Below are 27,544 nucleotides of genomic sequence, written 5' to 3'. Positions count from 1 at the left end.
TTAAGGCATTGCTTAACCCTTATCATGGAAGCTCATATTTGCAGTAGGTTATAATCAATACAGATATCCACAACTGGCCAAAACTCTTAGAATAAGACACTGACAAATGTCCAGAACAAAATGTAATATCTACTTCAAAAAGCACAGCAATGGCTGTGGAAGAAAGAGTAAAAAGAGTGTAAGGGCCAGAGTCATGGATAACTACAACTATACAGTATCTTCTGGACACAGCAAGGCAGCTACACATATGAACTGGCCATGGTTAAGACAGCATGTGTAAGACTTGTCAAAGCCCAAGCCTGACCGAATCTTTGCTTTGACAGGGAAACTGAGAATGACAAGAATTAAGGAACATGAATCTAAAATTGTGAAGGAAAAAGGTTACAGTCAGAGGGGGTCACATGGGTTTTGTCTTGGGTGAGACTAAATTGGAATCTGCACAGGACCTGAGACAATGTGTTGTGTGACTTTAGTTCAGACTGCATTTGTGGAGTCAGGAACCAGGAAATTTATCTTTCAAGGGCTGCTTTCCTACATAGTCAGTACTCTGCTTATCTGTGTTTCCGATCTTTTCCAAGCCCCGTTCCACACTGCTAATTTAGGAACGTCTGGCCTTTTCTGCCAAGTAAAGATGAGTAATAAAATGAAAAACAACTTTTGTTTTACTTCACTTTCCTTTTTCTGGAAATGCAAGTGATTCCTAAAAGCAACTGATCCTTGCTCCTCTGTGACTGGTCAAAACACACTGAGAGGGGAGGGGCAGAACTTAGAAGGTCTATAAGTCCTGCAGAGGAAAGAGGAGTAGGTTTCATGTGACAAGACTGGACTACAGTAGAGGGTGGTTCCTGCAGCTGAACTACAGTGAGCGCACACAGTGGACTCGGGATTCTCTGGTAAGTGGACAGGGGCATTCAAATCTAACCCTCACCTTCTCTCTTCTTTTAAGAGCTGAGAGGTAACAAGGCATTTAGGAACATGTCCTGATAGTGGTGATCCTCAGTTTAAAGCTGGGATGCTCTGGTGGAAGGTGGACAGGACTGCCTCATGGATGGTCTTAGCCAATTCTTTAAGTTGAGGTAAACCCAAAGGAAATGATATGGATATTGATTTTGATAAAAAAAACATTTTCAACTGTTTTGGCTTGTCTGACATGGCTGTAAATAGCTGCTTCCGGTGGCAGAATATCTCTACAGTGTGCATGAGGTTGTTGTATGTCACATTCATCTTGTTTCCTAGTTCAGGCTCAACTATTAAATTCCTTACATTCCAAGGCCCTTGGTCTGTGGAGAAGAGATCTCTCTGCACACTGCTTTTGATGTAGCTGGCTGTGGAAATCTGTGCCTGAAGAATCTTGTAGACTGTGGTCTTCTTTATTGTAAAGCAGGGGTGCTAAGACCTTCTCTCCACCTGTGAGGAACATGAGCTTTGCAGGATGTGGCGACAGCTGTCATTTAGGCAGGCTTCCTGTTGTAATGATTGCTCTGTCACAGCCTTCTCGTTCCCTCAGTTCATACTCAGTAGAAAGACCTTGCAGACGACTGTCGTTGGTATCTGAACTACAAATCCAGGAATGGAGAGAATGAGAGGGGAAAACCTGAAAGATGAGAAAAGCTTGTGTGCTTCAGGGACATTTTGTCTGTGTCCTGTGGGTGACTGTCCCCTTCAACAGTAAATCTGGCTATGGTGTTTCTGTAATCGGGTTGAGCTGCCCTTTTAGGACATTCTCTTTACTCACCTCTTCCTGTCCTGTGCCTGCAATCAGACTGCTCTCTGAGGTGCACTGTACTGTGGGAGGATGTCTGCAAATGATCCCAGATGAATACACATTGTGTGGCAGCGAGTGCTGTGGAGAGACAGAAACATAGTGAAAGGGTGGTGAAAGATGCAGGCAGGTACCCTTTTATATCTCAATATGGGGGTAAATGTTAAGCCTGCCTAATCAAAGCAGAACCTACAGAAAGGTCATTAAGTTACTAGCCATGTGCCTACCAGGGAAGAGCAATAAGGAAAGGAAGCAGTGACAAAGCACACAGTCCTGAAATGAGAAGACAGACTGAGATACCAGGGTGTCTGGAATTCAGACACCAGATATCCCAGAAGTGTAATAATTATATTCAAAGATATGTTGTATGTAGCATGTGCACTCTATACCTAATGTGTAGCCTGAGTGAAATTGGGATTCTTATGGTACATTTCAGGATTGACTTGACATGATATGACTTCAGTGTCTGGCTGTAGGATCATCCATGTTGTTGCAAGAACAATCACAGGAAACATAGCAATGCCCATGACATTCTCACAGCTGGTACCGAGGAGGTCTTGAAGAAGATAATGCAGGAAGAGTTATCAATTGTGTTTGGATTTGGAAATAGAGATTAAGTCTATGAACTGATTTGGTAGAGGTGAGACAGACAGAGGAGGCTCCAGGGTGGCAATGGGGATTTGTTGTCTCCTTAACTAGTGGTGAGGTCCTTGTGCTGCTATAAGAGGTCTTTCAGGCAGGCTTGTGGAGAATAAAGGAGCAGAAATATGAGATCTGAGCTACCTAAATACCCAACAATCAAACTCAAGTCCTTGAATCTGGCAGAAAGTGTATTTACCTGCTGAGCCATCATGATGAACTTGATATTCATTTTCTTGAGACAGAGTCTCAAGTAGCCCAGGCTAGCCTCTAACTCACTGTGTATCAAGAATCCCCTGAAAGTACTCAACCTTTTACGTCTACTCCATGTGTAGCAGAACTACAGGGATCCACAGGCGCCTGCATTTGATGAGGTGCTGGGGATTGAACCCAAGGCCTTAGTAATGCTGGGAAAGCTCACTACCAGCTGATCTACATCTCCAGCACACAGTTAGATAAGTGCTGACTTGATGACTCTGAAATATGGTACTGAAGAAAAGGATTTTAACAGTAAGAGTAAGAAGTTTTATATGATTACAAGTTTATATTCTTCATAGAGATGAATTCCAGTTCATGGAAAAGACAGAAGGAAAGTAAATCTAGAAAAATTAAAAATTATTTCAACCAAATACAGTAGTTGGGCTTACTGACATATTTTGAAAAATAGATAAAACAGACGAATTAGGTTTTCTTGTCCATTTGAGATTTCACATTGAATAAATATTGATGTCAATTATAATTCATTATTATTCATTTTCAGTGTGAAAAACTAGATGTGTATTGATTTAATTTCTATTCATCTGAAGCACACACTGAAAGAAGTGTGCAAAGATGGTGAAAATATCATGGATTTGATATACAACACTGCAGTCAGGTTAAATGCAATACAGTTGCATTTGTTTATGTTGTTCTTGTTGCTGACTAAAGGACTCATGCTGTTTTTTATATAATTGGCCCTTACTTTACTTAAGTTTTAATATCTCCATAATTAAGGGTTTAATTGAAAACTAGAAGAAATTTATTCTAATTTCCTTCCTACTGCTTTTATACACACTATGACCAAATGGTTTTTGAAAAAAGAAATGATTTTTTTTTAGGTTTACCCTTTCTGCTCACACTCTATTGCTGAGGCAATTCAAGGTAGAAACTTTACAGGAATAAAAGCAAGAACAATGAGAGAATGCTGTTTGGTGACTGGTTCCCCATAGTTAGACACTACTTCCTTATATTACCAAGGACTACCAGCCCAAGGATGGTACTACCCAGATTAGGCTGGGATCTCTCATATCAATCCTCAATCAAGAAAATGTTTCACAGGCATACTCTGAGTTCATTCCAACAGGGGAAATTCCTCAAATGAATTTTCTCCTCCAATAAGACTATATCTGGTATCTTCTTGACAAAAAAACAAATTATCAGCAGAAAATGTATGGGAAAGAGTCAGTATCAGAACATAAGTATGACTGCAGCACAGTGAAAAAACACAGTGCTAAGGACAAAGTCACCTTTGATCTTTTGCAACTTACTCTCTCTTCCTTTTTTCAGTGATTACTTTTTTTTATCAGAATCATGGGTCAGTTATTCTCTGATACATCTAAAAATGAAGACAACGGAGATTTGGTGTCCAGCGCAACTAAATATTTTATGAAGATTAAGGCAGAAAACAAAATCATTTCTCAGGAGACCATTCGTTTAATAGAACTTCATCTGAAAAAAGGAAACATTCAAGGAGCAAACTCTGTAATAATTAATGCTTTAAAAAATATTGATAAGGCCCCAATAAACATTGCTGTGACTGGAGAGTCTGGAGCAGGGAAGTCCAGCTTCATCAATGCCCTGAGGGGGGTGGAACCTGAAGACCAAGGTGCAGCTGAAGAAGGGGTAACCGAAACAACCATGATGAGGACTCCATACAAACACCCCAAAATTAAAAGTTTGACTTTATGGGACCTGCCTGGCATTGGAACTGTGAACTTTCCACCAAAAGATTATCTGGAGAAAGTCCAAATCCAAGAGTATGATTTCTTTATTATTGTTTCTGCCACACGATTTACAAAACTTGAACTAGATCTTGCCAAAGCAATCATATTCATGAAAAAGAATTACTACTTTGTAAGAACCAAGGTCGACATAGATTTACAAAATGAAAAGGAATCCAAACCACGCACCTTTGACAGAGAAAAGACCCTGCAGCAGATCAGAAGCTACTGTGTGAACACCTTCAGTCAGAATAGCATGGATGCTCCACACATTTTCTTGATTTCGAAAAGACATTTATCTGACTATGATTTTCCAGTCCTGATGGACACCCTGATAAAGGATCTTGCTGCTCAAAAGCGCCACAATTTAATGCTTTCCTTGCCTAATATCACAGAGGCAGCCATTGACAGAAAGCACAAGTCTATGCAGCAGTATATTTGGATGGAAGCCTTCAAGGCTGGAATTTTGGCTACTGTTCCTGCAGTGGGCATAATCAGGGATGATGTGGAGAAGCTGAAGGAGAAATTAAACCACTATCGAGTCCTCTTTGGAGTGGATGATGAATCTGTGGAATTCATGGCTAAGGATTCTCAAATGCCTGTTGAACAATTGAGAAAAATCATTAAATCACCTTATTTGTTAGAAACTAAGGAAGAAGAAACATTAGGAGAATTGTTTTTAAAATATTTGGAGAAATTTGCCTCAGCTAATGGTGGACTCCTTGCTACAGGTCTTTACTTTAGAAAAACCTTTTACTTACAATTTCTTTTCCTTGACACAGTGACTGAAGATGCCAAAGTTCTCCTTAGAGAGACATATTCAAAAATATAGTTCAAATTCAACTGACCATGACAAGGTCAAATGGTTAATGCCAGGAAGTCACTGGATAAATTACCTTTATGATATCTTTTTTTTATACTAGCCAATCCTCTGCCACTATGGGACAAACTAAGGGTAAGAGTCCTTTGTGTTAATATGTCAGAACCTGACAGCTCCAACTTCACCAGTCTACCTTCCCCCTTGTCTTTCAACTCCATATGCACACTTGGATACACATGCATAAGCACACACACACACATGTATGAATGCATGCGTGCATTCATGCATGCGCACATATTGCATAAAGCACTTCCCGTGCCATGCAGATAGAAGGAGCAGAGATCAATTTACAGAACTGGTATAAATGTTGAGTGGGTGTGACAGCCTCCTTGTACTCCAAACTCAGAATGCAGAAACAGTGGAACCATGGAGAAAGCTGGCCAGCTAGATCATGTAAGTCTGCAAGCTCTGGGTTCAACTGTCAGACTCTGCCTTGGGAAACGACAGAAAGCATTTGAAGATAAGGCCTAACATAAGACAGATCTGCCTAGACACATGTGAACATGCATACCATACAGAGAAACACATTTTAAATATAAAAAAAATGAAATTCAGAAAGTAAAAAAATCAAAAGTCTTACAAACTACTGTTGTGAGATATAAATTGTGAGATGAGCCCAATGTGGACAACTACATCCACATAAAATTTGACAGAGTTTAATAAGAAATTCCAAACACAAAAGAACAGAGTTTAGTGCAGCGTCTTGGTAGTCACACTTTTTTTTTCCCCCCCGATGGGCTCTGTTTGCTTGTGGCAAGCAAGGGCACAGCGGCTCCTTTAGGAGAGGTCTTCCTGACTCAGCTTCTCAGCGATGGCTGCTCAGTTTCCTTAGGAGAGGGCTTACTGGTTTGTGCTGCAAAACAACTCTGGCTCTTTCTGGAGATGGAGCACATAAATAGGGTATGTGAGCAGCATGTTACAAATTGCTTAATGGTGATGTAGATGCAGTGAATATGCCTCTGCCATGTTAGAATGGGTGGAGTCTGCAGGCAGGGCTGCAGAGTTGGTTCTAGTCATGCCTGCTTAATATTTTTTAAAAATGTGTGGTCTGCTCAAAAAAAAATACTTGCAGATACACACTTAATAAAGAAACATTCAGATTTTTTTTTTAAAAAAAAGGGCCTCTAAATGGGTCACAGTGTTGCATAAAAGTACATAGGCTGGGAGAGAGAGAGGAAAAAGTATATAGACAGTTATAATATACAAAAGTACAGGCAGTCTTATTTTAAAGGAGTAATAATAATAAAATGAATATTAAACTTGAAGAAAAAGTAAGAGTAAGAAAAATGAGCCACGTGAAGATGAAATATACACCAAAAGTCTAGATTATGTATATTACTGTGTTTTATTTGAATTTTTTGACTGTGAATGAGCTTAGCACAGAGAAATATTTGATTCTGGGGGCTGTTAAGCTAAACCAATATATATATTTTAAAGGTATCTTGACTTCAAAATTTGGGTCTAAGGATATGTTGCTTTGAAAAAGAGGCTTTGCTTTTCTTTCCACAGAAGATGAGAACCTGTGGATTCCTTCTGAAGTAATGTGGTTTAATGAACAAAGACCCTCTGAAAGGTCTCAACAGACCCCAAAATTACATTGCTCAACAGAAAGAAAGAAACAATTTTAAGAGAACTATACCCAAATTCCCAAATATCCTTTATAAATGTTTGTTTGCATTTAAAGGGGGATATGCTATAGAGATGAATACTTTGAATTTTTTTAGATCTTTGTTTATTGATACAAACTTTTAGGTCAATTTTGTTATATTATATTTCTGCTCTTGTTTAAGGTATTGTGTTTGTGAATTTTATTTCAAAATGTAATGTGTACTTAAGAAAAACAGATTAATAATCATTTGTAATAGTCAAACATGTAGTCATTTTAGTTGGGTTGTCTAGATGTAGAGATTTATATTTCAGATGGATAGGTATAGTTGAAATCTTTCTAAGATATGCAGAATATGATATTTAAAATGTTTTAAGAACTTAAGTTCTTCTCAACAGTAAGACATGTCTGCTTCTGGCAGCACCAATTACTTCAGAGAGAAGCTCCTTATGGAATTTGCCTTCAATTTATGGAATTTACCCTTCAGTGTAACAAGGGTAGCCATTTGGGCAAGAAACTCTCTTTCCTGGACTCATAGATGGTATGCTGTACGAACTGGACATGCAGGACTCACAAAAATAACTGCTAAACTAGCCTAAAGATGAGACAGTCCTTCAGGGTTCATGCTTCATAAAAGAGTCTGACAGACATTGTGCCAGATACAGAAGAAAGTGAATGACAAACTGTCAATAGAGGCAAAACAGTCTTTGAAATTTCCTGCTTCAAGGAAAAGTCTACTGGATACTCTGGGCATATACGATGAAGATGGATGACCCAATGTTATAGAAGAACTTTGGGTGACTGTCCAGGCCATGAGATATCTTTGTCAATTCTAGAGTTTTGGAAATCTTTGAAAATGCACTTTCTGTTAACTTAGATAATAATGAAACCTTTGGTTGTCTTTGATGTAGTTGAAGAATAGATAGTTATAATTATAGTTTTACTTAGTTATGATAAAAATAAAATAGATATAAATATTGTAACTGTAATTCTTGCTTGATACCTATTTTTTATGTTTAATTTTGCTATGTTAAAGTTGAAACCTTCCTTTTTATTTAGACAGAAAAGGAGAGATGAGGTGGGATTCCCCTCTGTATGCTATGAATGTGTTTTGTTGCCATTGGTTAATGAATAGTGCTGCTTTGACCCACAGAAGGGCAGAAGACAGCAAGGCAGAAATCAAGCAGAGATAGAGAAGAAAGTATGCAGAGTCAAAGAGATGTCATGTAGCTGCCTAAGGAGAAAGATGCCTACCAGTAAACCACAACCTTGTGGTGATACATAGATTTTTAGAAATGGGTTAATTAAATATAAAAGAATTAGCCAGGAACATGTCTAAGTCACTGGTCAAGCAGTGTTGTAATTAATATGGTTTCTGTGTGATTATTTTGAGTCTGGGCATCTGAGAAACGAATAAGCAGCCTCTGCCTACAAAGTAAAAACAAAAATCTAAGTAAATAACACTTATCTCTGTCATTCCAGAGTTGTGGTGTGAATATAGTTTGTCCTTAGGAACTTCCAACCAGGCCATAAGCTTTAGTCTTGGCTTTCACAACCCAAGAGCAGACAGAGTCAGCCACCAAAGCTTGGAAAGGATCCACATCACTTAGCAGTTTAAAGGCTCATGAGGTCAAAAAATGCTAAATGATACAGTAAAAGAGGTTCAGACAGAAAAAACTGTAAACAGGTTCCAGTGTGTTCTACAATGTACGTACACTTTAGAAAGAAAATTTTTTTGGATAGCCACAGAAAGAAATTAATTAAAAATAATGAAGTTTTTAAAGAGACAATAAAAGTAAGAGAAAAAATCCACATTAGATGGGAAATATGCAAGGAGTCTGTATAGTATTGTGTTGAAGTTTTTGAATGGTGATGGACAAAAGAGAGCTGTTAGGAGATATGGGATTATGAACAGGACTGATAAATCAAACCAACCTATATACTTTAGGATTATCTTAACTTTAAAAATTAAGTCAAAAACATATTCGTCAAATGGAAATCAAAAATGCTTCAGAGTTTTATTTCCACAGGAGACAAGAAGCTTTGGATTCCTTCAGGAGTAGTGTGGATCATCTTTGAACAATGAGACCTCAGTTTTGACAGCTGATAAATATCTACAAAGGTTATAGCTTATCTTCCCAGTACTTGGCCATTATCCCAATTTTCCACGGAGACCCCTAAATATGTCTATGCCCACACACAATAGGATGCAATTTGGAGAACACAATGCTCAAAAACTCAAGAAGGATATACTGGATTTTTGGGTTCCAGTCTGTTTGGATGCTCACCTTCCTGAACCTGGAGGGAGGGGGTAGGAACTTGAACTTCCCACAGGGCAGGAAACCCTGACTGCTCTTAGGGATGGAGAGAGAGGAGGAGAGGGAGTAGGGGGAGTGGGAGGGTGTTGGGAGGAGGGGCAGAAATGGAAACATTTTTAAATTAATAAACTTTTATAAATAAAAAAATTAAAAATAAATAAATGAATAAATAATTTTTAAAAAGTACAAAAAAGAAAAATAATAATTTATAACAAAACATAGAATATTAAGTTTGACTGTGGTCCTCAATAGACACATGTTGGAAGGAAGGCTGCTTCTTGGTTCCCAGCTACTTAGCGCCGAAATAATCACACAGAAACTATATTATTTAAATCACTGCTTGACCCATTAGCTCTAGATTCTTATTGGCTAACTCTTACATCTTAATTTAAACCATCTCCATTAATCTGTGCATCCCCATGAGATCATGGCCTACTAGCAAATTTCAACTCATCTGTCTCCGGCGCCAGCTCCTTGGATTCTCTCTGACTCTGCCTTCTTCCTCCAGCATTCAGTTTACTTTTCCCCACCTAGCTAAGTTCTGCCCTGCTATAGGTTCAAAGAAGTTTCTTTATTAATTAACCAACTGTATTCATAGCATACAATATTTGCAATTTCATATGTCCATAGTTCTTGCTGTGCCTGGAACACATGGTTTTCTTGGTGCCATCCATCCCTCTTGCTCTTATTATCTTTCTGCCTCCTCTTCTGTTTAAGTCATGAGGGGAGGGATCTGATGAAGCAATCCCATTTAAGATTAAATGTTCCAAGGTCTGTCACTCTTTGCACATTGCCCAGTTGTGAATTTCTATATTAATTATCAATTCTTGCAGGAGAAAGATTCTCCACGGATGACTGAGTTAAATACTGATCTATGAGGATAGCAGAATACAGTTAGGAGTCTGTTGTGGAATATTACTTTAACAAAGATGTGTTATATTTGTTTATGCTACAGAATATGACTTTAATTGTATAAAGGTGTTTATGCTGCATTTGCATGACTATGTAAGATTGTTGAATTTGTTTTACCGTGCCTACCTAAGGTGCTTAATTGGTCTAATAAAGAGGAGAACAGCCAATAGGTAAGGCTGAAAGAGGAACAGGTGGGCCTGGTGGGCAGAGAGAATAAATTGAAAGGGAAAACTAGGCTTGAGAAGAATGGGAGAAGAAGGAAGAGTGAATGATGGAGAAAGAAATGGACATGCCCAGGGGCAGAAGTTAGGTAGCATCAGCCAAACCCTATGAGCAGTGATAGTAAAAGATACAGAATGAAAGAAAGGTAAAAAGTCCCAAGGCAGAATGTAGATAAATAGAAACAAATTAAAATAAGAGCTAAGATAAGGCAAGCATTCAAAATTAATAAGTCTGTCATGATTGGTGGTTCAAAAGAAAAAGTTTGGTACAGGAGTTATTGCATTTCTTTAACAGAACAATAATATTTTGTTTTACTCTAGGATCATGGCCTATCTAGTCTTGGATTCCTGGCTACCTGAGTAGTATCAGGGATGCATTCCATCTCATAGAGTGGGCTTAAGTTCAATCAGATAATGGTTTGTTACCCCCACAGCATTTGCATCACTATATTGCACCAACATATCTTGCATGTAGGTCACCATTGTAGATGAAGGGTCTGTAGCAGGGATGGTGTTTACCTTTCTCATTTAGTAGCATGCAGCATACCTTTCTTTACTGATTGTATACAACTTATTTCTAGCATTGGAGCTTTGAAGCCTTCAATAGGCATGCTACTATTCACATAACTACAGAGGTTAGATACAGAGAGTAAAGAATGAAGAGGGAATGAAGACTCTCCCATGTATGGGGAAGAAGAATATATCATTAGAAATAAGGTAAGACTGGATGGGAAGATTAAATGGAAAAAGAGAGTGAAGAGAAGTTAAGGGAAATAATATAGGGAGGTACAGCTAACACCTTTGAAGGGTCATGGAGTAAGTTACTACAGTAGAAACTTCTTAAAATAGATACATATATGAAATAAATCTAAATAAAATCACCAAATAATGGGAGAGACAAAGCTCCAACTATAATTTAATTGAGATGACTCACTAATGACTTTTGGTTCATTACTGAAAGTTATCTAACTTATCTGTTTAAAAGAGAAATAACAGGTGATTTACTTTGGATACTTAAAATTTCTTCAAATGTATTTTAGACTAGTAGTATGCTATAATTTTTATCAAAAAAATATACTTTAATTATCCATGGTTTGCTGTCAATGCCAACAATTATCAAAATAAATATATGTATGTAGGAAGGAGGCCCTTAATTTGTTTCTTGGCTGCACAGAACCAAAATAACCATACAGGAACTGCACTGATTAAATAAAATTTAAAAAAAAACTCAAGAAGGAGGTTCTGAGATGGATGTGCACAAGCGTGTGCGCACACTCACGTGCATGTACGCACACACACACACACAAACACACACACACATACACACACACAGGATCCACAGCTCTGATGCCACAGTCAGGAGGAGAATCACCAGGACCTCAAAGTCAGTCTGGACTACATAATCCTACAGGGACTCTACATCCACATGGCATACAAAGGAAGACACTGTGTCAAAACATTTTTAAAAGACACCATCACTTGAGTGATGAGGCACCTTACAGAATGAAAAAAACTTTAACCAGCTTTGTACTGGACAAGGGATTAGAAAGTATAATCTGTAAATGAATATTAAACATCAAAAATAAGCAACCCTATAAAATGTGGAGCATAAACTAAACAGAATGTTCTCAGAAGATGACTTGCAAACGCTAAGAAATATATTTTTAGTTTTCAACATTCGTGTCCACCAGGGAAACACATATTAAAACAACTTTGAAATGTGACCTCACCCCAGTCAGAGTGCCTAGAAACAAAAGCACAAATGGCAATAAATGGGTTTTGGAGGTGGGAAGTAGAATACTCAGTCCCCTCTGGTGGGAGGGCACACTGGGAAAGTGACTAAGGTAATGTGTGGAAGCTCCACAAAAAGGGAACACAGATTTACTCCATGATCCAGCTGTACTACACATGGCTATATTCCCAAATGACTTCATCTCCTAATGTTGAGCTATTGCTTATCCGTCACACATGCTCTGATCACAATGCCCAAGAAATGGGAACAACCTAGATGCCCATCAACTGATGGATGGATGAGAAAAATGTGCAACTTTCCATAATGGAGCATTACTCATCTGCTAACAAAGTAAAAACTGAAATTCGTGGAGAAATGGAGGGGGATGGAAAAAAAACATTCTGAGTGAGGTGACAGGGCCCACAGAGACAGCATCATTTAATCCCTCTCGTCTGTAGATCTTAGCTTCCACCCTTAAGATATGTATATTCCATTGGAAATATCCACGGAGGTTTTGAAATTACTATGGTGCCACGGAGCTGTACTTATAAGCAAGGGAAGATAGGATTTAAATGAGAATTATGGACAAAGAAGGGTTAAATTGAACTGGGAGGTGAGAATACGGGAGGGGAGTGAAAGTAGGAGGGATAAATAACACTCAGGGATTTTCAAAGTGTTGTGTGTAAACTACTAATGTAGGGACGTCCTTAATATATGTACATACACACTAAAATGAAGATGGAATTACCCTCTAGTATGGCAACAATGTCCCTGATAGACACCACAGGGTAACAAATAAAAAAGGCCAAACCCAGGAATTACTTAGAATTTTTTGGACTTTTTGGCCAGTGGTGACCCCAATCCTTAGAGGCCATGATCAGTACTCTTGGTTACCTTACAGAAGTTGATGGTAAGATCCCATTCATGAAAACACCACGTTCGTCAGTTATACAATATGGAGAAATCAAGCTGATGCTGAGCCAGAAGCTCTATGCCTACTGGTTATTTTGCATAGTGGTTTTGTCACACTAGCAGAAGATAAAATAAAACATAATCATATACAGGTGTGAGATCTGTGAGCTATAATACTGACTGGCCATATAAGATACAACCACCAATAAAACAGTGACAATAATGTTGTGATAGTAACCAGTTCCTCTTTGATTGAATTTAATATTACTGCACAGGATAATGACCATACTTTGAACCATATCTGGACAATAACCTAAGTCTATACTGGTGTACACCCTGGTGATAACGTACTAATGTTATTCTAATAAAGGACATAACATTAAACCAGCTCCTAATGATTTTCCATAATACTCACAGGTTAAGGTATTGCTTAACCCTTATCATGGAAGCTCTCATTTGCAGTAGATCATAAACAATACAGATATCCACAGTTGGCCCAGCATGCGTAGAATAAGATATTGGTAAATGTTCAGACATAAATAGAATACACTTATTTCTACTTCAAATGGCACAGGAATGATTGTCGATGAAAGAGTGAAAATACTGGATTCGGGCCACGGCAGGGGCCCCGGCGAGGGGGAGCTAGGACTTTCCCCGACCCCATAGACACCCAGGTCAGCCTGCCCTGCTGGCTCCACCCTGCTAGCTTCCCGCCAGCCATCCCAGCTTCCATCCAGAGGGCCTTCCGAGTGGTGAGTTGATTCGGGCCACGGCAGGGGCCCCGGCGAGGGGGAGCTAGGACTTTCCCCAACCCCATAGACACCCAGGTCAGCCTGCCCTGCTGGCTCCACCCTGCTAGCTTCCTGCCAGCCATCCCAGCTTCCATCCAGAGGGCCTTCCCGAGTGGTGAGTTGATTCGGGCCACGGCAGGGGCCCCGGCGAGGGGAAGCTAGGACTTTCCCCGACCCCATAGACTCCCAGGTCAGCCTGCCCTGCTGGCTCCACCCTGCTAGCTTCCTGCCAGCCATCCCAGCTTCCATCCAGAGGGCCTTCCGAGTGGTGAGTTGATTCGGGCCACGGCAGGGGCCCGGGGAGGGGGAGCTAGGACTTTCCCCGACCCCATAGACCCCCAGGTCAGCCTGCTCTACCTGCTCCACCCTGCTAGCTTCCCGCCAGCCATCCCAGCTTCCATCCAGAGGGCCTTCGGAGTGGTGAGTTGATTCGGGCCCGCGGCAGGGGCCCAGCGAGGAGGAGCTAGGACTTTCCCCGACCCCATAGACTCCCAGGTCAGCCTGCAGTGCTGTGTCCACACTGCTAGGCTCTCCCGCCTGCCATCCCAGCTTCCATCCAGGTACAAATTTCTATATTTCTCCCCTCCCACTGAGGCCATAAAATTTCCCCAGTTCAGCTGCCTTGCACACTGGGCCTGCTCTGTAGGGGCATCCCGGAAAGAGGGAGTGCCTGTGCTTCAATACCCTGCCTGGGGAAAGGTAGGCATTCTGTCAGTGAACTCCCTGCCCAACAAGGGAACCTGACCCGATACCAGAAGTTCCAATAGAGAGCATTGGATCGAAGAGATGGGCAGACGCCAAGGCAAGACCTCCTCCAACAATCTGACAAACAACATGAAAATATCAGATCCCAACGACCCTACAACAGAAGGATTTGAGCACTCTAACCCAGATGAAGTGGAAAAAAGTGCCATTATGAAAGCAATAGAGTCCCTTAAACAGGATATGAATAACTCCCTTAAGGAACTGGTCGAGAAGTATAACAAAAAGTTTGAAGAAATGAGTATAGAAATGGATGAGAAATATAACAAAAAGTTTGAAGAAATAAGTAAATCCGTGAGTGATACCCTGAGAAACCAAGAAAAAACAATCAAACAAGTAAAGGAAACAGTCCAAGAATTGAAAACTGAAATGGAGGCAATGAAGAAAACACAAAACGAGAACCGGCTGGATATGGAAAACCTAGGTAAACGAGCGGAGACTACAGAATCAAGCATAACCAATAGAATACAAGAGATAGAAGAACGAATCTCAGATTCTGAAGATACCATAGAGAAAATAAATGCTCTGGTCAGAGAAAACGGCAAATCCAACAAATTCTCTTCACAAAACATTCAGGAAATCTGGGACACAATAAAAAAACCAAATCTAAGAATAATAGGGATTGAAGAAGGAGAAGAACTGCAGATCAAAGGCCCAGAAAATATATTCAACAAAATTATAGAAGAAAACTTTCCCAACCTAAAGAACGATATTCCTATGAAGGTTCAAGAAGCATACAGAACACCGAATAGATTGGATCAGAAAAAAACATCCCCGCGTCATATAATAATCAAAACACAAAACATAAATATTAAAGAAAAAATTTTAAGAGCTGCAAAGGAAAAAGGTCAAGTAACTTATAAAGGTAAACCTATCAGGCTTACACCGGATTTCTCTATGGAAACCATGAAAGCCAGAAGATCCTGGATAGAGGTACTGCAGAAACTAAGAGACCATGGATGCAAACCCAGACTAATATACCCTGCCAAGCTACTGTTCACTATCAACGGAGAAAACAAAATATTCCAGGATAAAAACAAATTTAAACAATACGTAGCTACTAATCCAGCCTTACAGAGAATATTAGAAGGAAAATCACTACCGAAGGAATCCAACATTCCCAACACGGCCTACAATAACTCGAACATCTAGCGACCATTCACAAGCACAAATTAAAGAAGAAAAACACATATACTCTACTACCTAACAAAAAAAAAAAATGACCGGAGTCAACAACCACTGGTCATTAATATCACTTAATATCAATGGACTCAATTCACCTATAAAGAGGCACAGACTCAGAGATTGGATACGAAAACAGGATCCAACATTCTGCTGTTTACAAGAAACACACCTCAACCACAAAGACAGACACCTACTCAGAGTAAAGGGTTGGGAAAAGGTTTTCCAAGCAAACGGACCTAAGAAACAAGCAAGTGTGGCCATTCTAATATCTAACAAAATCGACTTCAAACTAAAATCAATCAGAAGAAATGGAGATGGACATTTCATACTCATAACTGGAACAATTCATCAGGAGGAAGTCTCAATCCTGAATATCTATGCTCCTAATATAAAGGCACCCACATATGTAAAATAAACTCTTCTAGAACTCAAGGCGGTCATCAAACCACACACACTAATAGTAGGAGACTTCAACACTCCTCTCTCACCAATGGACAGGTCAATCAGACAGAAACCAAACAGAGAATTGAGAGACCTATTGGAGGTATTGAATCAAATGGACTTAACAGACATCTATAGAACACTCCACCCAAATAGGAAAGAATATACCTTTTTCTCTGCAGCTCATGGAACCTTCTCGAAAATTGACCACATACTCGGTAACAAAGTAAACTTCCACAGATACAAAAAAATATTAGTAACTACCTGTGTCTTGTCAGATCACCATGGACTAAAATTAGAATTCAACAACAATGCTCCCCCCAGGAAGCCAACAAACTCATGGAAACTGAACAGTCAACTACTAAATCACCCCTGGGTCAAGGAAGAAATAAAGAAAGAAATTAAACTCTTCCTTGAATTTAATGAAAACAAAGACACAACATACTCAAACCTATGGGACACTATGAAAGCAGTGCTAAGAGGAAAGTTCATAGCACTAAGTGCCCAATTAAAGAAAGCGGAGAAAGCACACATTGGAGAATTAACAGCACAATTGAAAGATCTAGAAAAAAAAAGAAGCTGATTCACCCAGGAGGTCTAGAAGACTGGAAATAATCAAACTGAGGGCTGAAATCAACAAAATAGAAACAGAGAAAACAATCCAAAGAATCAATGAATCAAAAAGCTGGTTCTTGGAGAAAATCAACAAGATTGACAAACCCCTAGCCAAGTTAATCAAACGGCAGAGAGAGAACATGCAAATTAATAAGATCAGAAATGAAAAGGGGGACATAACCACAGACACAGAGGAAATTCAGAGAATCATTAGATCTTACTATGAAAGTTTATATGCCACAAAGTTGGAAAATGTAAAAGAAATGGACATTTTTTTAGATAAGTACCATATACCAAAGTTGAACCAAGAACAGGTGAACAATCTAAATAGACCTGTTAGTCGCGAAGAATTAGAAGCTGTTATCAAAAATCTCCCTACCAAAAAAAGCCCAGGACCAGATGGTTTCAATGCAGAATTCTACCAGAACTTCCAGGAAGAGCTAATACCTATACTCCTTAACGTATTCCACAATATAGAAACAGAAGAGTCATTGCCTAACTCCTTTTATGAAGCTACAGTTACCCTAATACCAAAACCACACAAAGACACAACCAAGAAAGAGAATTACAGGCCAATCTCACTCATGAACATCGACGCAAAAATTCTCAATAAAATACTGGCAAACCGAATCCAAGAGCACATTAGAAAAATTATCCATTATGATCAAGTCGGCTTCATTCCAGAGATGCAGGGCTGGTTCAACATACGCAAATCTATCAATGTAATCCATCATATAAATAAACTGAAAGAAAAAAACCATATGATCATCTCACTAGATGCTGAAAAAGCATTTGACAAAATTCAACACCCATTTATGATAAAGGTGTTGGAGAGACTGGGGATACAAGGATCATACCTAAATATAATAAAAGCAATATACAGCAAGCCGACAGCTAACATCAAACTGAATGGAGAGAAACTCAAAGCCTTTCCACTAAAATCAGGAACGCGACAAGGCTGTCCACTCTCTCCATACCTCTTCAATATAGTGCTTGAAGTTCTAGCAATAGCAATAAGACAACATAAGGAGATCAAGGGGATTCGAATTGGAAAGGATGAAGTTAAACTTTCGTTATTTGCTGACGATATGATAGTTTACATAAGTGACCCCAAAAACTCTACCAAAGAACTCCTACAGCTGATAAACACCTTTAGTAACGTGGCAGGATACAAGATCAACTCCAAAAAATCAGTGGCCCTCCTATACACAAAGGATAAAGAAGCAGAGAGGGAAATCAGAGAAGCATCACCTTTCATGATAGCCACAAATAGCATAAAATATCTTGGGGTTACTCTAACCAAGGAAGTGAAAGACCTATTTGACAAAAACTTTAAGTCTTTGAAGAAAGAAATTGAGGAGGATACCAGAAAATGGAAAGACCTCCCCTGCTCTTGGATTGGGAGAATCAACATAGTAAAAATGGCAATTCTACCAAAAGCAATCTATAGATTCAATGCAATCCCCATCAAAATCCCATCAAACTTCTTCACAGACCTTGAGAGAACAATAATCAAGTTTATATGGCAAAACAAAAAACCCAGGATAGCCAAAACAATCTTATATAATAAAAGAACTTCTGGAGGCATTACCATCCCTGACTTCAAACTCTATTATAGAGCTACAGTATTGAAAACAGCTTGGTATTGGCATAAGAACAGAGAAGTCGACCTATGGAATCGAATAGAAGACCCAGATATTAACCCACAAACTTATGAACACCTAATTTTCGACAAGGGAGCTAAAGGTATACAATGGAAGAAGGAAAGCATCTTTAACAAATGGTGCTGGCATAACTGGATGTCAACCTGTAAAAAAATGAAAGTAGATCCATATCTATCACCATGCACAAAAATCAAGTCCAAATGGATTAAAGACATCAACATTAATCCGTCCACTTTGAACCTGATAGAAGAGAAAGTGGGAAGTAGTCTACAAGATTTAGGCACAGGAGGCCTCTTCCTAAGCAGGACCCCAGCAGCACAGACAATAAGAGAAACAATGAATAAATGGGATCTACTGAAACTGGGAAGCTTCTGTAAAGCAAAGGACACTGTCAGTAGGACAAAAAGGCTGCCTTCTGACTGGGAGAAGATCTTCACCAACCCCTCATCAGACAAAGGTCTGATCTCCAAAATATACAAAGAACTCAAGAAACTAGGCACTAAAACTCTAATTAACCCAATTAAAAAATGGGGTACTGAACTTAACAGAGAATTCACAACAGATGAACTTCGAATGGCCAGAAGACACTTAAGGTCATGCTCAACCTCCTTAGCGATCAGGGAAATGCAAATCAAAACCACTTTGAGATACCATCTTACACCTGTCAGAATAGCTAAAGTCAAAAACACCAATGATATCCTATGCTGGAGAGGATGTGGGGTGAGGGGAACACTCATCCATTGTTGGTGGGAATGCAAACTCGTGCAGCCACTGTGGAAATCAGTGTGGCGGTTTCTCAGGAAACTGGGAGTCAACCTCCCTCAGGACCCAGCAATTCCACTCTTGGGAATATACCCTAAAGATTCCCGATCATACTACAAAAGCATTTGTTCTACTATGTTCATAGCAGCACTATTTGTAATAGCCAGAACCTGGAAACAGCCTAGGTGCCCCTCAATAGAAGAATGGTTAAAAAAGGTGTGGAATATATACACATTAGAGTTTTACTCAGCGGTAAAAAACAATGACATCTTGAATTTTGCATGCAAATGGATGGAAATAGAAAACGCTTTACTGAGTGAGGTAAGCCAGACCCAAAAAGAGGAACACAGTATGTATTCACTCATAAGTGGATTCTAACCATAATTAAAGGTCTTTGAGCCTATTATTCGTGATCCTAGAGAAGCTAAATAAGAAGATGAACCTGATGAAGATTATTTAGCTATCCACCAGGAGGTAGGAAATAGACAAGAGTCCCAGGTAACCTCGGGTGCATGGGGGGGAGGGAGGGTCGATGGAAGGGGAGAAGGTTAGAGAGAAGGGAGTAGGGGAAGAAAGGGGAAAGCTTGGTGGCCTGGGATGGGGGGGGAGGGAGGAAGGATGAATATGGGATCAGGGAAGATTATATTTCAACTAAGGGACCCATTTTAGGGTTTACAGGAGACTTGATTATATATGGGATCCCAGGTCCAAGGAGAGATCCCCCAGATTGCTCTCTGGACAGAGGAGTGGGTGCCTGAATCGGCCGTGGCCCATGTCCATACTGATGTATATTTTGCTCATCACCATAGATCCTGCATCTGACGAAGGACGGCGATACAGTCGGTGACCCATATTGCAGCACCGGACTGAGCCCCCCGAGGTCCAAATGAGGAGCAGAAGGAGGAAGAACATGAAAAACGAAATCAGTACTGCGAGGGATGCTATCACCCACTGATACAAGGGAACGGATCTGATGAGAGTTTACCAAGGCCAGTTGGACTGGGACTGAAAGAGGACGTGATCTAACCAGACTCTCCGAATTTGGCCGGATTCTCTGACTGTGGCTGACCCGAAGTCTTTCTGAAAAGCCATTGACTATGACACTGGGACCTGTTTCCTCTACATATAATGGATTTTGGGGATCCAGTCTGTTTGGACACTCACCTTCCTGGACCTGGAGGGAGGGGGAAGGAACTGGAACTTCCCACAGGGCAGGAAACCCTGACTGCCCTGGGGGACGAAGAGGGAGGAGGAGGGGGAGGGGGAGGGTGTTGGGAGGGGGGTGGAAATGGAAACTTTTATAATTTAATAAAATTTACTAAAAAAAAAAAAAATTAAAAGAGTCACATAAAAAAAAAAGAGTGAAAATACTGTAAGAGCCACAACTGGTGGATGACTTCAAGAAAACAATATCCTTTGGGCACTACAGGGAAGCCCCATAAACAAAATGGCCATGGTTGTGACAGCATGTGTGAGACCTGTCAAGCCCAAGCCAGCCTTAATCCCATTATTGAGAGGGGAGTTGACTATGACAAGAATTATGGAATGTGAATCTAAACTTATGAAGAAGTAAGGTTATAGTCAGAGAGGGACAAGTGGGTTGTAGCTTGGGTGAGACTAAAATTGGCATCTGCACAGGACCTCAGACAATGTGCTGTGTGACTTTAGTTCAGGTTGCATTTGTGGAGTCAGGGATCATGAATCCTGTCTTTCAAGGGTAGCTGTCCAGCCTAACTAGTAAGCTGCTTCTCTGTTTACACTCTCTCTTTCCAAGCACTGCTCCACGTTGTTATTTTAGAACTGTCAGGCTTTTGCTGCCAAGAAGTGAATGCTGATAGAGTGAGGACAGCTGCTGAAGATACTTCCTGCACTTTCCTCTTCCTGCAAATGCAAGTGATTCTGAAAAGCAACTAGATCCATGCGCCTTCATGATTCCCCAAATCACTCCGAGAGGGAGGACAGAAACTAGAAGTTGATATAAGTCCTGCATAGGAAGGCGGGGTGGGTTTTATATAAAGAACCAGGAGCACACTGGACGGCGGTTCCCGCAGCTGAGCTAGAGTGAGCACATACACTGGACTCAGGATTTTCTGGTAAGGGGATAGAAGCATTCAGATCTAACTTCTAACCCTCACCATCTCTCTTCTCGAAAGAGCTGATAGGGAACAAGACATTTAGGAACATATTTTGAGAGCGAGGATCCTCTGATTGACAGCTGGGGTGCTTTGGTGGAAGATGGACAGGACTGCACAATGGATGGTCTTAGAGACTGAAACATACAGAAGTATAGGTTCTATACTCCAAGTTGAGGTGGACCTAAAGGAAATGATCTGGACATAGGTTTTCATGTTCCTTATTCTTCTCTCTAACATGGCTAGAATTGGATGTTTCAAGTGATGGACTGTCTCTGCAATGTGCTTGAGGTTGTTGTATCTCCATCTCATCTTGCTTCCTAATTAAGGGTCAACTATTTAATTGCTTACCTCCCAAGGCCTCTGGCCTCCAGAGAAGAGGTCTCTCCACATGCTGTTCCTGCTGTAGCTGTGTCAGGGTGAGGCGACAGCTGTCATTTAGGCAGGTTTCCTTTTGTAATGCTTGTGGTGTCATAGCAATCTTGTTCCTTGTGTTTGATTAACTATGCTTAGCATCTCTGGTTTCCTTTTGAGGACATTCTCTTTACCCACCCTTTTCTGGATTGTGTTTGCAGTCAGTTTGAACAAAGTTTTACAGCTCTGGTTTCTTGAACAGCAGCCCCAATTAGTCCTTAAGATTAGACAGGGATTGCTGGTGCAAGTTTGTAAGTGCTTGTGCAGGACCAAGGCACAGTATGAGTCTAAGGACATCTCTGTTTTGTATTAGAGCATTTTTGTGGTCTCCCCCGACTCTTAGCCCTCACTGTTTATGAATGTACTAAATACTTGAATATCCTACTGGCTACTTAGAACTACCCAGCAGACACAAATGTCCACAAGAAACAAAAAATGTTTTCCTCATATTCCTCATTCATTTCCTGATGATTAACCATACACCTGTGTGTTGGTGACAAAGAAGTGAGGAGGGGAATAAAAGCACATTCTGCTGCCCGAGGTTCATTGTACTGTGAGAGAGTAACAGCAAATAAACCTAGACATCACATCGCATGTAGCAAGTGCTGTGGAGAGGCAGAAGCATAAGGAAAGGATGGCAGAGGATAGAGGTAGGTGCATGTTTACATCCCAATGTGAATACAAATCACAATTCTGCCTAATTGAAGCAGAACCTATAGAAAGGTAATCCAGTTAATAACTGGTGAAGAGCAACATGGCAAGGTAGCAGTCACTAAGTGCAAAGTCCTGAGAGTAGAAGACAGTCAGAGATAACATGGTGGCTGAGATTTAGACAGTAATGGCCGCAGAAGGGTAACAATAAATTTCAAAGGTATGTTGTATGTAGCATGTTTGCTGTACACCTTAATGAACTTTCCCTGAGGGAAAAGGAAATGGGAATGCTTGTAGTCCCTTTTAGAATTGACTCAACATGACATGATTTCAGTGCCAATAGGAAAACTCTGGTTGTTTGATCATCCATGTTGTTACAGTAACAGGAAATATAGTAATGTGGATGACATAATCAAAGCTGAAATTGAGGAGGTCATGAAGCAGATAATGTAGGAGGAATGATCAGTTGTGATTGGATTTGAAAATAGAAATTAAGTCTGAGAACTGATTTGATAGCGGTGAGACAGACAAGGGAAGCTCCAGGGAGACAGTGGGGATTTGCTGTCTCCTTAACTGATGGTGAGGTCCATTGTGCTGCCATGGGAGGTCTTGCAGGCAGGTTTGTGGAGAATAAATGGCATAAATATGAGATCTGAGTTGATCTGATTAATTTAAATGCCCAATAATCCAATTCAGGTCTGGTGTAGGAGGTCCTTCTGTTTGTGTTTGCTTTCATTGGTTAATGAATAAAGAAAGTGCCTTGGCCTAGTTGGTAGGGCAGAATTTAGGTAGGCAAGGAAGAAAGAACTGAATGCTGGGAGGAAGAGCGGCACAGTAGGGAAGAGACACTAATGAGCCACCACCAGAGTCAGACACACTGAATCTTTGCTGGTAAGCCACTGTCACATGGCGATATATAGATTAATAAAAATGGGTTAAATCAAGATGTTGAGAGTTAGCTAATAAGAGGCTTGAGCTAATGGGCCAAGCGGTGATTTAAGTAATACAATTTCTGTGTGGTTATTTCAGGGCTAAGCTAGCCAGGTGGCTGGGACAAAGAAGCGACTCCTTTCCTTGTAACACAGGTCCTTAGGCCTGGTAACAAGTGTATTTACCTGCTGAGCCATATTTCTGGATGTGATATTTATTCTTTTAAGACATGGACTCAAGTAGCAAAGCATAGCCTGTAACTCACGACGTACCTAGGATGACCTGAAAGTGCTGACCCTCTTACCTCAAATCCCTGAGTAACTAAATTACAGGGATACACATGCATCTACATCTGATGAGGTGCTGGAATTGAAACCAAGGCCTCATAAGGCTGGGAAAGCTCTCCATCAGCTGGCCTACATCTCCAGGGCTTTCCATAAAATAAAAGGTTTAGAGGAAAGCAGTGACTCTACATGATGACTTGAGGACACTGAAACAGTGCGTGGAAGGAATGGATTTGAACATGGACTTTAAGGGAAAAGAAGTTCTATATTATTTCAAGTTTATATTCCTCATAAAGTGAGTTCCAAGAAATGAAAAAGACAGAAGGAATGTAAATCTAGGCAAATTAAGAATTATTTCAATCAAGTACAATAGCTTGACTTACTGACATCTTTTTGAAATAAAAATAAAACAGAGAAATATTTATGAGATCTTTAAAGATGTTTATCATAAATTAAACACTGGTGTCAATTAACATTCATTACTACTTAGTTTTTAATTTGAGAAACTAGATGTTTGTAGTTCCAAAAATTTGAGGCACGCACTGAGGGAAGTGTGCACAGATGGAGAAAAATCCTGGATTTCGTATAGAATACTCGAGTCATGTTAGAAGAAACACAATTGTTAGTGTTCTGATGGTTTTTTAACAATGACTAAAGGACACATAAATATATATTATTTTCCTGTACTTAAGTTTTAATGTTTCCATAACTAAGGGTTTAAATGAGAGCAAGTGGAAATCTCCATTCTACAGTCAGATTGCTTTCATAACATCAAAGGGTTTAAAAGAAAACAGTGATTCTAAATGATGACTTGAGGACTCTGAAATATTGTATTGAGAAAATTGATGTTAACGTGGACTTTAAGTGTTAAAAAGGTTTATATTATTGCAAAATGATCCCCAAATCAAGAAAAAGACAGAAGAAAAGTAAATCTAGGCAAATTAAAAATTATTTCAACCAAATGCAATAGCTGGATTTTTGACATCTTTTGATCATAAAAATAAAACAAAGATTTATGTGATTGTTAGAGATTTGGCACTCTAACTTTAAACACTGGTGTCAATTATTCTTCATTTTTAATTGTTTTTCAGTTTGAGAAACCAGCCACAGGTTTATTAAGTTGTCAGTCATGTGAAAGCACATACTGAAGAAAGTGTGCAAAGTCGGAGAAGACACCTTGTGTTTATTACAGAATACTACAGTCAGGGTAGATGAAACACAGTTGTTTGTGGTTTGATAATCATTAATACTGGCTAAAGAAATTATGTAGATTTTTATATTATTTCCCCTACTTTACTTAAATTTTATTTTTTCATAATTAAGGGTTTAGTTAAGAGCTAGTAGGTGTCTGTTCTGGTTTGCGTTTTATTGCTGTGATGGACAGAATGATGAAAAGCATTTGGGGGAGAAAAGAGGTTGTGTTTTTGTTTATTTGTTTTTGACTTATACACTCTGATCACAGTCTATCACTGAGGGACATCTGAGCAGAAACTCAGACAGGAGCAGAGGCAGGAACAGTGGGAGAATGCTGTTTACTGGCTTGATCCCACATTTGGATCATTTGCTTTATCTTACAACTCAGGGATGGCACCTCCCCTTGTGGCTGGGACCTCAAACATCAGTCTCAGTCAAGAAAATGTCCAATAGACCTGCTGTCCCCAGTCCAACTGATGGGGGCAATTCTTCAAAGGAGGTTTTCTCCAACAAAAGGACTCCAGTTTGTATCTTGTTGTCAAAAAATGGGCAGCACAAAATAATATGGAATTAATCACTATCAGGACGTAACTAAGGCTACAGCATAGAGAACACAGTGCCAAGCATGGAGGTGTCTTCAGGTTATTGTAACTTACTCTCCTTCCTCCTTTCAGGGCCCTTTTCCAACCAAGTCATGGGTCAGGTAATCTCTGATGCATCTGAGAAGGAAGACAATGGAGATTTGGTTTCCAGCTTCACCAAAAATTTTAAGAATATCAAGGCAGAAAACCAAATCATTCCTCTGGAAACCATCCATTCGATTGAGCTACATCTGAAACAAGGAAATATTCAGGGGGCAAACTCTATAATCAGAGATGCATTAAAAAATATTGATAATGTCCCCATAAACATTGCTGTGACCGGAGAGTCTGGAGCAGGAAAGTCCAGCTTTATCAATGCGCTGAGGGAGGTGGGACCTGATGAGGGAGATGCAGCTGAAGTTGGGGTGGTAGAGACAACTATGAAGATAACATCATACAAACACCCAAAAATTAAAAATTTGAAAATATGGGATCTTCCTGGTGTTGGAACTCTGAAATTTCCACCCAAAGATTATCTGAAGAAAGTAGAATTCCAAAAGTATGACTTCTTCATTATTGCTTCTGCCACACGTTTTACAAAACATGAAATAGATCTTGCCAAAGTAATCACATTAATGGAAAAGAATTACTACTTTGTGAGAACCAAGGTGGACTTTGATATCGATAATGAAAAGAAATACAAACCACGTACTTTTGACAGAGAAAAGATCCTGCAGCGAATCCGAAACTCCTATCTGGATACCTTTCGTGAAAATAAAATTGATGAACCACAGATTTTCTTAATCTCTAACCACAATTTATCTGACTATGATTTTCCAAGCCTAGTGGACATCCTGATAAAGGATCTTCCTGCTCAAAAGCGCCACAATTTTATGCTTTCCTTGCCCAATATTACAGACGCAGCCATTCAAACAAAGTACAACACTTCAAAGCAGCTTCTCTGGTTGGAAGCCCTCAAGGAAGGTGTTTTGACTGCTTATCCTGCACTGAAGTGCATCAGCAACAGTGAAGTAAAGAAGCTAGAAGAGATTTTAAACCACTACCGAGCCCTCTTTGGAGTGGATGACAAATCCCTGGAATTAATTGCTAAGGATTGCCAAGTGCCTGTCGAAAAACTGAAAGAAAAACTTAAATCTCATTCATTGTTGACAAATAAGGAAAATGAAACATTAGGAGAAAAACTTTTCAAATGTTTGGAAATTTTTCTCTCAGTTAGTGGTGGGCTCCTTGCTACAGGTCTTTACTTTGGGAAAATCTTTTACTTTCAATTTCTTTTCCTTGACACGGTGACTGAAGATGCCAAAGTTCTCCTTAAAGAGGCATATTCAAAAGAATCACTCAAATTCAACTCACCCACAGCTACTGATCATGACAACATGAAATGATTAATGCCAGAGAGGCATTAGAATAAATTATCCCCTCCAACATCTTTTCTAGCCAATCCACTACCACAAGGCAAAACATAAGAATAGGGTCATGTGCATTAATATGTTAGAACCTGACAACGCCCAATCTGTCTTCAACTCTATATGTTCACCTACACCTTCTTTCAAGTCTTTCAACTACACACACAAACTTGAACACACACACAGAAAGAGAGAGAGGAGGAGAGAGGGGGAGGGAGGATGAGCTCTGTGTCACTTCTGTACTTCCTTACAATGATTTTCTGTTGCAACATTAACCTCTCTGGAACCTGTGCACAAACATTTCTTACTTTTTATGCACCTTGCTCTGTTGTTCTCATTGTGTGTCACAACACACATGCACACACACACACACACACACACACACACACACACACGCATACACTCATGCACATTCACCTAAAAGTTAATTCTACCCTCATTAAGTCTGAGTTAAAAGAGTGACTACCCATGGCTTATAGATTCTATCAACAGGAAGACCTTAGGACCAAAGTCAAAAGGAACTATAGCCAACAAGCACAAGTTTCTTAATAACCTATCAATTCCTAAAAATCCTCATCAGAATCCTTCTAGAGACAGTAAAGAATATCTATAATTCCTTGCCAGAACCAGCAGAGAACCCTGAGTTTCCTCTGTCTGTCATTTCTTATCTTGACAATGATGGTGAAGAACTACTTTGATTCATATATGATGCCATAAAATAATACTTAATAAATTGCTGATTACAAAGAG

At 39.7% G+C, this 27,544-nt stretch overlaps 2 protein-coding genes and 1 pseudogene across 4 annotated transcripts in view; all 3 read left to right on the top strand.

The window, feature by feature from the left end:
* The first annotated feature begins 777 nt into the window (after nt 1-777).
* On the top strand, nt 778-10,181 carry LOC125390188 (interferon-inducible GTPase 1-like). Its single transcript, XM_048419054.3, has 2 exons — nt 778-893; nt 3,947-10,181. Exon 2 carries the CDS (start codon nt 3,971-3,973, stop codon nt 5,210-5,212), a length of 1,242 nt encoding a protein of 413 aa, XP_048275011.3. The 5' UTR covers nt 778-893; nt 3,947-3,970; the 3' UTR covers nt 5,213-10,181.
* LOC125390186 (interferon-inducible GTPase 1-like) lies at nt 792-27,544 on the top strand. 2 transcript variants are annotated; one of them, XM_048419051.3, is made up of 2 exons: nt 792-893; nt 25,461-27,544. In XM_048419051.3, exon 2 carries the CDS (start codon nt 25,481-25,483, stop codon nt 26,771-26,773), a length of 1,293 nt encoding a protein of 430 aa, XP_048275008.1. In that variant the 5' UTR covers nt 792-893; nt 25,461-25,480; the 3' UTR covers nt 26,774-27,544. The 2 variants fall into 2 exon arrangements, with proteins under 2 accessions (XP_048275008.1, XP_085555956.1); XM_085699830.2 differs by lacking the exon at nt 792-893 and adding an exon at nt 21,185-21,274.
* LOC125390187 (interferon-inducible GTPase 1-like) overlaps nt 817-27,544 on the top strand; it is a 153,734-nt pseudogene continuing 127,006 nt past the window's right edge. Inside the window, exon 1 of the transcript XR_015734698.1 lies at nt 817-893. The product of XR_015734698.1 is annotated as an interferon-inducible GTPase 1-like (transcript). The remainder of the gene's footprint in view (nt 894-27,544) is intronic.

The sequence above is a fragment of the Myodes glareolus genome, chromosome 13, assembly GCF_982192425.1.
Source record: "Myodes glareolus chromosome 13, mMyoGla1.1, whole genome shotgun sequence".
Lineage (NCBI taxonomy): Eukaryota > Metazoa > Chordata > Mammalia > Rodentia > Cricetidae > Myodes > Myodes glareolus.
The sequence above is the reverse complement of the archived record's forward strand: the minus strand, read 5'-3'. Positions and strand labels throughout refer to the sequence as shown.